Source organism: Ranitomeya imitator, chromosome 6, assembly GCF_032444005.1.
Source record: "Ranitomeya imitator isolate aRanImi1 chromosome 6, aRanImi1.pri, whole genome shotgun sequence".
NCBI classification, from domain to species: Eukaryota; Metazoa; Chordata; class Amphibia; order Anura; family Dendrobatidae; genus Ranitomeya; species Ranitomeya imitator.
The window spans coordinates 366,280,166-366,292,735 of NC_091287.1; the positions used below are offsets into that span (position 1 = coordinate 366,280,166).

The following is a 12,570-nucleotide window of genomic DNA, read 5'->3' on the forward strand; positions in this document are numbered from 1 at the left end:
GAATAGCGGTTGAAAAAAGAGAATCATTAAACTATAAACAGCTCAATAAAGGTCAGTTGTGCTGCCAATCATACAAAACTAAAGAACGCAAACGATGGATGGTGCCTTATTTTTTATATTTCAGTCCTGGGTTTTTAAAAACTGTGACATGGCATCTATTAGTCATTATAAAACAATTCAATTACTATAACAACCAACAATAGGGTTCTGTAGTACAGATTACAGTGGCAGATTATAATACTAAAAAAAAAACAATACTAGTCTTTCACAGGGGAAATCATAGAATAAAATGAAAAAATGTATTATGTGAACAGCAATAAAAAACTTACACAAAAATTAAAAAGGAGCTAAGTACAGTGGATACAGAAAGTATTCAGACCCCTTTAAATTTTTCACTCTTTGTTTCATTGCAGTCATTTGGTAAATTAAAAAAAAATCATTTTTTTTTCACACAATGTACGCTCTGCACCTTATCTTGACTGAAAAAAAGAAATGCAGACATTTTTGCAAATTAATGAAAAAAACCAAACTGAAATATCACATGGTCATAAGTATTCAGACCCTTTGCTCAGGCTCTCATATTAAATTCACATGCTGTCCATTTCCTTGTGATCCTCCATGAGATGGTTCTACTCCTTCATTGGAGTCCAGATGTGTTTAATTAAACTGATAGGACTTGATTTGGAAAGGCACACACCTGTCTATATAAGACCTCACAGCTTACAGTGCATGTCAGACCAAATGAGAATATTGAGGTCCAAGGAACATGACATTGAGCCATTGTTAGGGTTGACAGATTGCACTAAACAAAATATAAAAATAAAGTGCAATCGCAACCCGGGGTCCACCGTGCAGAGAAGAACATTTCTGCTAGTGTGAATATTGATGAAACACAACAGCAAGCATTACCTTAAACACACTGGGTTAACGCCACACAGTGTGAACGGAACACAGAGTATCAAGCTCAGTTACTTCATCGAGTGGTACGGCATGAGTATGCTATACCCTGTTAGTATCACAGAGATAAAAGCGTGTGGATTGGGCTAGCTCTGCAACTAAACAGTGCAAACCGTACATATGAATGAATCAGATGCCGAGCCAAGAGAGAGAGAGCTCTTTGACGCTAGGTACAATACCCTGTCGCTTTCACCGAGAAGTATAGCATAAGGGTTGAGCATGCTCTGTAACTGAACTGTGACAATCGCGCACCTGAATGAATCAGATGCTAAGCCAGGTTGCTAGTAACCCCAGTTCTGACACTGCTGAACCTGTGCCTGACCAGCACCCTAAGCATGTAGAGCAGAGGTCCCCAACTCCAGTCCTCAAGGCCCACCAACAGGTCATGTTTTCAGGATTTCCTTTGCATTGCACAAGTGTTGCAATTATTACCTGGGCAAGACTAAGGAAATCCTGAAAACATGACATGTTGGTGGACCTTGAGGACTGGAGTTGGTGACCCCTGATGTAGAGGACCAGAGACTCAGGCGCTGAGCCAAGGGTATGAAACCACATAAGTGTTCAACCTGCCCGCCAACGTGTACTGTCTCTGAGCAAAGACACGCACACTCCAATGTGCAAACAGAGTGGTAGAATTTCCACCCACACATACCAAGCATAAATGACACTAGCGTGCCCACGAGCACCGCTGAGAGCCTTTTATACACAAGGCTCCACCCCAAACACTCATGCCCAGTCGGTCAAGACATTGCCCACAAGCCAATCCGAAGCTGCCACATCACCAGAGCAGCTAACGTCCAACCACCAATAAGAAGATGCCACATCACGGACATGCTCAGAAAGGAGATCTCTGGACTTAGACTCCAAACCTGCATATCACTGATTGCCATAGACTTGGCTGAAGAGCCAGCAGTAGCCAAATGTATACCACGAGCCTGATTAAGATGCTGGGACTGATGTCTATGCTGAGCAACAACCCCAGTGACTGGACCTGAATGGGAGACCACAGCACTAGACAATGCCTGGGATATAGCCCGCACAGCGAGAGAATCCCGATGCTTAAAAGCCACAACTATGATTTTTAAATGCAGTTTTCCTTGGTGTTTTGTTAGTTTAATAGATACTTTTTGTGCAAGATCTTGGTTTTATGCAATATTTAGCAATTATAGGACGCATGCTGCAGGAGAGAACGCAAGATAGCCAGCACCTAGTGAAGCATAGACCAGGACATTTTACCCTTTATCTGTTCTATTTAACACTTCAATTAGGCAAAGTTCACATTGAAGCTTTTTGCAGCCTTTTTCTCAGCTGCCTTTCACAGTATCAGCAAAGCCTATGAGATTTCAGAAATCTCATGCACACACATTGTTTTTTTTTTGTCATCAGTATTTTGTGCTTTGCATGTTTTTTTGGAAATATAGCATGTCACTTCTTTCAGCATTTTTTAAATGTTTTTCACCCATTGAATTGAATGGAAAAAACACATGAAAAAACGCATCAAAACCACACCAAAAAATGCCAACAAAAATGCAGCAAAACCAGCTTACTTCCTGCCAAGCACTCAGGTTTTGCTGCAGAAAAAAACGCAGCAAAAACACCTAGTGTAAACTTAGCCTTAAAGATTTTGAGAACTTTGGGACTTTTTGTACAAATTTTCTTAGCCTTCACAATACTCTTTTGTTGCTATGATTATTTTAGAAGACTTACGTATTTCTTGTTATCTGTTGTGGATTTTTGGGCATTTTAAAGGTACGAGAAATTTCTGTATGTGAATTTTCTTACATGGCAGATAACTACTAATATTCTATATGAAGTCAAGTTCAGGTGTCCAACAGAAGTTGCAGAGAAAATTGTTATATTATTTTATGTTCCTTGTCACATACCGATAAGGTCTTTTTAAGCGGTCTTATACTTGTCGTACTGTACGTAAGTTGTTTCTTTTGCATTGAGTAGAGGTCTGAATAAGACAACATTATTGCACTGCATGAGACATAGAGAATAAATCGGCAGTTATAGTTATATGTGACAATTTAGCATTCAGAAGGTTTTTTTTATCTCTTACATAAAAACGCAGTGAATACGACATAAAATTTGTGAAGCAGCTATAGTTTGGAGCTCTAAAAACGAGAACGGAATAAAAAGTTTTACATTAAAAATCCCAAATTATTTTTAATATTAATTGTACAGCAGTATAGTTTTGTAATACACTTACTCTTGCTTTTTTCTCAAGTTCTAACATGAGCCTTTCGTGTTGTTCAGCTATCGCCAGTGTTGCAGAATGGACTTTCTGATAGATCATCTCTCCTTCTCTTGTTTGAAATGTAAATAGCCCTTCACCCGTGTCACACATTCTATAAAGAAGAGAAAAAGACATCAACCTATTGTAGTTCAGTACATTCCAACAGACTCTCAGTACATACAATTAAAATAAGCAGGTATTCTTAAGAAAATATTGTTGATTTACTTTTTTAAGTCGTGCTATAAGACAAAGTAATTTGTAATTATTTCCTTAGTTCATGATCATTGTAATACATGCTGTGCAGGATTCTTAACGCTTGTCCAGATGCTTATTTGAAATTGTAATTAGGAGCTGTCGCTTAACCCCTTTCTGACATATGACCTACTATCCCGTCGAGGTGGGGTGGGCCCGTATGAACACCGACAGGATAGTACGTCATATGCAATTGGTTGCGCTCACGTGGGGAGCGCAGCCGGGTGTCAGCAGAAAATCACGGCTGACATCCGGCACTATGTGCCAGGAGCAGTCACGGACCGCTCCTGGCACATTAACCCCTGGAACACTGCGATCAAACATGATCGCAGCATTCCAGCAGTACAGGGAAGCATCGCGCAGGGAGGGGGCTCCCTGCGTGCTTCCCTGAGACCCTCGGTACAAGGCGATGTGCTCACCTTGTACCGAGCGTTTCCTCCCTGCAGGCCCCGGATTTTAAATGGCTGCGGGGCTACATCTGGGTCCAGCAGGGAGGTGGCTTACCAGCGCCTGCTCAGAGCAAGCGCTGGTAAGCCTGCAGCCCTGCATGTCAGATAGCTGATCTGACACAGTGCACTGCAAAGTGTCAGATCAGCGATCTGACCCTATAACATGATGCCCTCCGGGGCAATGTTATAAAGTACAAAAAAAATATTCACATGTGCAAAAAAAAAGAAAAAAACATCCTAAATAAAGAAAAAAAATATATTGTTCCCAAAAATACATTTCTTTATCTAAATAATAAAAAACAATAAAAGTACACATATTTAGTATCACCGTGTCCATAACGACCCCACCTATAAAACTGTCCTGCTAGTTAACCCCTTCAGTGAACGCGGTTAAAAAAACGAGGCAAAAAACAATGCTTTATTCTCATTCCGCTGAACAAAAAGTGAAATAACACGCGATGAAAAAGACGCATATAAATAACCATGGTACCGCTGAAAACGTCATCTTGTCTCGCAAAAAACAAGCTGCCAAACAGCATCATCAGAGAAAAATTTAAAAAGTTATAGTCTTCAGAATAAAGCGATGCGAAAATAATTAATTTTTCTATAAAAAGTTTCTATCGTATAAAAGCGCCAAAACATACAAAATGATATAAATGAGGTATCGCTGTAATCGTACTGACCCGGAGAATAAAACTGCTTTATGAAGTCTACCAAACGTGGAACGGTATAAACGCCCCTCCAAAAGAATTTCATGAATAGCTGGTTTTTGGTCATTTTGCCTCACAAAAATCGGAATAAAAAGCGATAAAAAAATTTCATATGCCCGAAAATGTCACCAATAAAAACATCAACTCGTCCTGCAAAAAATAAGACCTCACATGACTCCGTGGACCAAAATATGGAAAAATTATAGGTCTCAAAATGTGGAAGCGCAAAAACTAATTTTTGCTATCAAAAGCGTCTTTTAGTGTGTGACGGCTGCCAATCATAAAAATCAGCTAAAAAAAGCTATAAAAGTAAATCAAACCCCCCTTCATCACCCCCTTAGTTCGGGAAAAATAAAAAAATTTTAAAAATGTATTTATTTCCATTTTCCCATTAGGTTTAGGGCAGGGTTAGGGCTAGGGTTAGGGTTAGGGTTAGGGCTAGGGCTAGGGCTAGGGTTAGGGTTGGGCAAGGGTTAGGGTTAGGGCTAGTGTTAGGGTTAGGGCTAGGGTTGGGGCTAGGGTTAGGGTTGGGGCTAAGGTTAGGGTTTCAGTCAGAATTGGGGGTTTCCACTGTTTAGGCACATCAGGGGCTCTCCAAACGCGACATGGCGTCCGATCTCAATTCCAGCCAATTCTGTGTTGAAAAAGTAAAACAGTGCTCCTTCCCTTCCGAGCTCTCCCGTGTGCCCAAACAGGGGTTTACCCCAACATATGGAGTATCAGCGTACTCAGGACAAATTGGACAGCAACTTTTGGGGTCCAATTTCTCTTGTTACCCTTGGGAAAATAAAAAGTTGGGGGGCTAAAAAAACATTTTTGTGGGAAAAAATGTTTTTTTATTTTCACGGCTCTGTGTTATAAATGTAGTGAAACACTTGGGGGTTCAAAGTTCTCAAAACACATTTAGATAAGTTCCTTGGGGGTCTAGTTTCCAATATGGGGTCACTTGTGGGGGGTTTCGACTGTTTAGGTACATTAGGGGCTCTGCAAATGCAATGTCATGGCTGCAGACCAATCCATCTAAGTCTGCATTCCAAATGGCACTCCTTCCCTTCCGAGCTATGCCATGCGCTCAAATGGTGGTCCCCCCCCACATATGGGGTATCAGCGTACTCAGGACAACAACTTTTGGGGTCATTTTCTCCTGTTACCCTTGGGAAATGCAAAACTAGGGGCTAAAAAATAATTTTTGTGGAAAAAAATGATTTTTTATTTTCACGGTTCTACATTACAAACTAGAGAAACACTTGGGGGTTCAAAGTTCTCACAACACATCTAGATAAGTTCCTTTTGGGGTCTAGTTTATCTAGTCACTTGTGGGGGGTTTCTACTGTTTAGGTACATTAGGGGCTATGCAAACACAATGTGACGCCTGCAGACCATTCCATCTAAGTCTGTATTCCAAATGGCACTCCTTCCCTTTTGAGCTCTGCCATGTGCCCAAATGGTGGTTCCCCCACATATGGGGTATCAACATACTCAGGACAAATTGCACACCAACTTTTGGGGTCCAATTTCTGCTTTTACCCTTGGTAAAATACAAAACTTGGGGCTCAAAATAATTTTTGTGGAAAAAAATAGTTTTTATTTTCACGGCTCTGCGTTATAAACAGTAGTGAAACACTTGGGGTTCAAAGCTCTCACAACACATCTAGATAAGTTCTTTAGGGGGTCTACTTTCCAAAGTTGTATCACTTTTGGGGGGTTTTAATGTTTAGGCACATCAGTGGCTTTCCAAACGCAACATGGCGTCCCATCTCAATTCCAGTCAATTTTGCATTGAAAAGTAAAATGGCTCTCCTTTCCTTCCGGGCTCTGCCATGCGCCCAAACAGGGGTTTACCCCGACATATGGGGTATCAGTGTACTCTGGACAAATTGCACAACTTTTTCGGTCCAATTTTTTCTCTTACCCTTAGGAAAATAAAAAATTGGGGGCGAAAAGATCATTTTTGTGAAAAAATATGATTTTTTATTTTTACGGCTCTGCATTATAAACTTCTGTGAAGCACTTGGTTGGGTCAAAGTGCTAACCACACATCTAGATAAGTTCAATAGGTGGTGTACTTTACAAAATGGTGTCACTTGTGGGAGGTTTCAATGTTTAGGCACATCAGAGGTTCTCCAAACACAACATGGCGTCCCATCTCAATTCCAGTCCATCTTGCATTGAAAAGTCAAATAGCACTCCTTCCCTTCCGAGCTCTGCTATACGCCCAAACAGTGGTTTACCCCCACATATGGGGTATCGGCGTACTCAAGACAAATTGTACGACAACTTTTGGGGTCCATTTTCTCCTGTTACCCTTGGTAAAATAAAACAAATTGGAGCTGAAATAAATTTTGAGTGAAAAAAGTTAAATGTTCATTTTTATTTAAACATTCCAAAAATTCCTGTGAAACACCTGAAGGGTTAATAAACTTCTTGAATGTGGTTTTGAGCACCTTGAGGGGTGCAGTTTTTAGAAGGGTGTCACATTTGGTTATTTTCTATCATATAGATCCCTCAAAATGACTTCAAATGAGATGTGGTCCCTAAAAAAAAATGGTGTTGTAATAATTGAGAAATTGCTGGTCAAGTTTTAACCCTTATAACTCCCTAACAAAAAAAAAAATTGGTTCCAAAATTGTGCTGATGTAAATGAGACATGTGGGAAATGTTACTTATTAAGTATTTTGTGTGACATATCTCTATGATTTAAGGGCATAAAAATTCAAATTTGGAAAATTGCGAAATTTTCAAAATTTTCGCCAAATTTCAGTTTTTTTCACAAATAAATGCAAGTCTTATCAGAGAAATTTTACCAGTATCATGAAGTACAATATGTCACGAGGAAACAGTGTCAGAATCATCAGGATACTTTGAAGCGTTCCAGAGTTATAACCTCATAAAGGGACAGTGGTCAGAATTGTAAAAATTGGCCCGGTCATTAACGTGCAAACCACCCTTGGGGAAAAGGCGTTAAACATTGTGAAAATGTTTCACATTAGCCCTACAATGATAAAATGTATATAATATATGGTCTTTTAATTTCCACACAGATGTCTTCTCTAAATAAATTTTATACTATCCAATAAGTTATGTATAGTAGAGATAATCAAATATTTTGAAATTTGAATTTGTGAACTCAGGAAAATTTTAACAAAAATTTGATTTGAGATAATTACATTTGCTACAAATTGCAAGTACTTCAATTGCCCTGAAGAGGCAAATATAATATTCTGAAGTCTTCTAGGACTACAGATAACCTTTCTATCTCTTTATTACAAATACAGCCTTATTAAGATGGTAATGTCAGAATTCTGGCATAAAACACCTTTATAAGTCACAATATTTTTGCACAAGTTAGAAGCTGCAACATTTGGGGTTTCCAGACCAGCCTTGGCCAGCTACACCAATATAGCCATTCTGTGGGCGGCACATGAGCAGGCTGGGGAGTGAATATTACTTTCCATCACATCTTGAAAAGTTATATCACTCCAGACCACTGTAAATCTAGAAAAGCATTTGTGTGTAGCATCATCAATACTACCTATCATTGCATTTCTCACCCATGAGAAGCAGTTCCAGGCATAACATTAGGGGTGAGTTCATTAATTATTTGACCTAAATAAAGCAGGATATTTTTCAAGTTCCTAATTTTGTATGGCCCTCGAATGATGTTATAAATATCTGAATGGCCCCTGGCAGAAAAAAGCTTCCCCACTCTTGATGTACAACAAAACAGTGTAAACTTCAATTCTTCTTCTGCAACTATTGTCCACCTGATTATACCACTCAAGTGCTGGGAAAAAAGAGTTTGAGACTAAGTGAATTCCATCAGGGACAAACATTTTAGAATTTTAATATGTTACCTTTAGGTAGCAGTTTCAAATTTATTTTATTATTTTCTATACTTTCCAGTTTTTGCAAAATGTTCTTCTGACTCAGTCTACCAGATAAAATAAAGTATATGATTATCGGGGCTTGAACTAACATTAAATATTATTATTATTATTATTATTTCTTGTTATAGTGCCATTTATTCCATGGCGCTTTACATGTAAGGAGGGGTATACGTAATAAAAACAAGTACAATAATCTTAAACAATACAAGTCATAACTGGTACAGGAGAAGAGAGGACCCTGCCCGCGAAGGCTCACAATCTACAAGGGATGGGTGAGAATACAGTAGGTGAGGGTAGAGCAGGTCGTGCAGCGGTTTTGTCGATCGGTGGTTACTGCAGATTATAGGCTTGTCGGAAGAGGTGGGTCTTCAGGCTCTTTTTGAAGGTTTTGATGGTAGGCGAGAGTCTGATGTGTTGTGGTAGAGGGTTCCAGAGTAGGGGTGATAAGCGAGAGAAATCTTGTATATGATTGTGGGAAGAGGAGATAAGAGCGGAGTAGAGAAGGAGGTCTTGTGAGGATCAGAGGTTGCGTGTAGGTAAGTACCAGGAAACGAGGTCACAGATGTATGGAGGAGACAGGCTCTGGATGGCTTTGTACGTCATGGTTAGGGTTTTGTACTGGAGTCTCTGGGCAATAGGGAGCCAGTGAAGGGATTGACAGAGGGGAGAAGCTGGGGAATAGCGGGGGGGACAGGTGGATTAGTCGGGCAGCAGAGTTTAGAATAGATTGGAGGGGTGCGAGAGTGTTCGAGGGGAGGCCACAGAGCAGGAGGTTGCAGTTGCCAAGGCGAGAGATGATGAGGGCATAGACTAGGGTTTTTGCAGATTCTTGGTTGAGGACTGAACGGATTTGTGAAATATTTTTGTGTTGAAGTTGGCAAGAAGTGGAAAGGGCTTGGATATGTGGTTTGAAGGAAAGATCAGCGTCAAGGATTACCCCGAGGCAGCGAGCTTGTGGGACTGGGGAGAGTGGGCAGCCGTTTACTGTAATGGATAGGTTCGTTGGGGGGGTCACGTGAGATGGGAGAAAGATGATGAATTCTGTATTGTCCATGTTAAGTTTCAGAAATCTAGCTGAGAAGAAGGAGGAAATAGTGGACAGACATTGAGGGATTCTGGTTAGTAGGGAGGTGATATCTGGTCCAGAGATGTAGATCTGTGTGTCATCAGAATAGAGATGATACTGAAAGCCATGAGATTCTATGAGCTTTCCCAGGCCAAAGGTGTAAATGGAGAAGAGCAGGGGCCCTAGGACTGAACCTTGTGGGACTCCGACAGATACGGGGCAAGGTGAGGAGGTGGTGTGTGAGTGGGAGACGCTGAATGTCCGGTCTGTAAGGTATGATGAGATCCAGGATAGGGCCAAGTATGTGATGCTAAAAGATGAGAGGGTCTGTAATAATAGGGAATGGTCCACTGTGTCAAAGGCAGCTGACAGGTCAAGGAGGAGGAGGACAGAGTAGTGTCGCTTGCTCTTGGCGGTTAAGAGGTCATTGGTGACCTTAGTTAGGGCAGTTTCAGTGGAGTGGTGTGACCGGAAGCCAGATTGTAAGCGGTCGAAGAGGGAGCAGGAAGAGAGATGGGAGGATAGTTCAAGGTAGACGTGTTGTTCCAGTAGTTTTGAGGCATTGGGGAGAAGTGATATAGGGTGATAGCTAGATACAGAGGATGGGTCAAGAGAGGGCTTTTGAGGATAGGTGTGATGGAGGCATGTTTAAAGCTTGAGGGGAAAACACCAGTTGTTAGTGATAGGTTGAAGAGATGGGTTAGGGTTGGGATGAAGACTGTGGAGAGGTTTGAGATGAAGTGGGATGGGATCGGGTCAAGTGCACAGGTGGTCAGATGTGATCTTGAGAGTAGAGTGGAGAGTCGATCTTCTGTAATGGTGGAGAAGTTGGTTTTGGAGGTGGAGGGCTGGAAAGTCGGGAGGTAGGGCTCTGGGGGTTGTTGACCAAAACTGTCTCTGATATTATCAATTGACATTACAATTGGTACAAAACCATTTTATTTGGAGCTATAACAAAATGTACAGATTTCCATATTTCCTTGAATGAAAATGATTTTCAGACATCAGAACTTCATCTTTAACTATAGATCATTAAAATCCCTAAAATGAAATGACAGAAGTTGCAAAAAGATACATAAGAAAAGGCACTGTATGAATGAGAAGTCTAATCTCATTTATGTAGTCAAGTCATTTTTGACACCCAAGTATACATTAAAGCAATAAGAAATATTTCACTGCTAACCTCTGGGATTAAAAGATAGTGGTACCATATGGGTTATCAAATATTCCCCACAGAGATTAATTGACTGCAAAATATGGAATGTACTACATTGTGGTAATATTCATATGACAAAAGTCAGTGAATGAATTAGCAGAAAGTTTCATAATTTTAGGTATTATTAGGGAAGCTCAACAAAGAAGGCAAATATTTAATTTTTAACTTAAACTCTTTTTTTTTTAGAGAAAATTTAGAGGAATAATAATAATAATTTTATTTCTATAGCACCAACATATTTTGCAGCACTTTACATTTTAGAGGGGACTTGTACAGACAAAGATATAACAGCATAACAATAAACACATAGATCAAAACAGATACCAAGAGGAATGGGGGCCCTTCTCGCAAGCTTACACTCTATGAGGAAAAAGGGGAGACACGAAAGGTGTTTGCTTTCGTTGTTCAGATTAGCGATAATATAAGAAATCAAGTGTTCATGTAATGCTGCATGAACCAGTTATCATACTAAGTATGCAACAGTACAGACACAGAGAGCTATTAAATGCATAAAGTACAATATGTGAGAACATGATACAAAGAATCTGGTTATGGTAAAACTTTTAAATGAGCAACACAGGGATAGTTAGGATAATGATTTGAGGCGGCAGGCCAGTCTGAACAAATGTATTTTTAAGGCACTCTTCAAACTGTGGGGATTGGGGATTAATCGTATTAACCTGGGTGGTGCATTCCAAAGAATTGGCGCTGCATGTGAAAAGTCTTGGAGGCTGGAGTGGGAGGTTCTGATTATTGAGGATGGCAGCCTCAGGTCATTTGCAGAATGGAGGGCAAGGGTATGGTGGTAGGCTGAGACGAGGGAGGAGATGTAGGGTGGTGCTGATCCGTGGAGTGTGCTTTGTGGGTGAGGGTAATAAGTTTGTACTGAATTCTTGAGTGAATGGGTAACCAGTGTAATGACTGGCACAAAGCAGAGGCATCGGTATAATGATTGGTGAGGAATATGATCCTGGCTGCAGCATTCAAGACATTCAAGGAATAATATATATCTAAAAGATAAGCTATTTAGAATCATTTTGGTGCATTTTATTTTTTTAATTTATCTCTTTGCCTTTATTGTGAGAAAAAAATTAGATTAACAAACTTAGGCATAGTGCACACTGCGTCTGTGCTAAATATCAATGTGAAGGATGTGTGCGCTTGGCATTGGCCATAATCAGAATGGATGCCTGTGCATTCGTCCACCATAGAGACCTAGTGTAAAAAACATACACAACATGGTATCAATTTCTCTGCAATGGTCATGTACAAAGTCTGCTGCATTTTTCCTACACATGGAAACTGGTGATGAGCGAGTAGCATTGCTGCTCGGGTGTCCCCGAGTATGCTCGGGTGATCTCTGATTATTTGTTAGTGCTCGGAGATTTAGTTTTCGTTGCCTCAGCTGCATGATTTATGGCTGCTAGACAGGCTGAATACATGTGAGTAGGGTTGAGCGACTTTTCATTTTTTGAGGTCGAGTCGGGTTTCACAAAACCTGACTTTCTCAAAAGTCGAGTCGAGTGAAATCGGACGATTATCTTGAAAAGTCGGGTCGGGGGATCGGCTGAAACACGAAACCCAATGCGAGTGAATGGGAAATCTCTATATATTTATATTTACTTCAGCGCGATATTGCAGAAAGCCGGTAATTCAATTGCCAGCTTTTCATTTCTCCTTCCTAAACCCGACATGATATGAGACATGGTTTACATACAGTAAACCATGTCATATTCCCATTTCTTTTGCATATTCCACACTACTGTTAGTATTGTGTATGTGCAAAATTTGGGC

General features: G+C 40.3%; 1 protein-coding gene across 1 annotated transcript in view; it reads right to left on the reverse strand.

Moving 5' to 3' along the window:
- The window catches only part of DOK6 (docking protein 6), a 1,072,099-nt gene that overhangs the window by 220,207 nt on the left and 839,322 nt on the right, over positions 1–12,570 (reverse strand). The window contains exon 6 of the mRNA XM_069730985.1: positions 3,170–3,308. Coding sequence (XP_069587086.1) covers positions 3,170–3,308 — 139 coding nt within the window. The remainder of the gene's footprint in view (positions 1–3,169; positions 3,309–12,570) is intronic.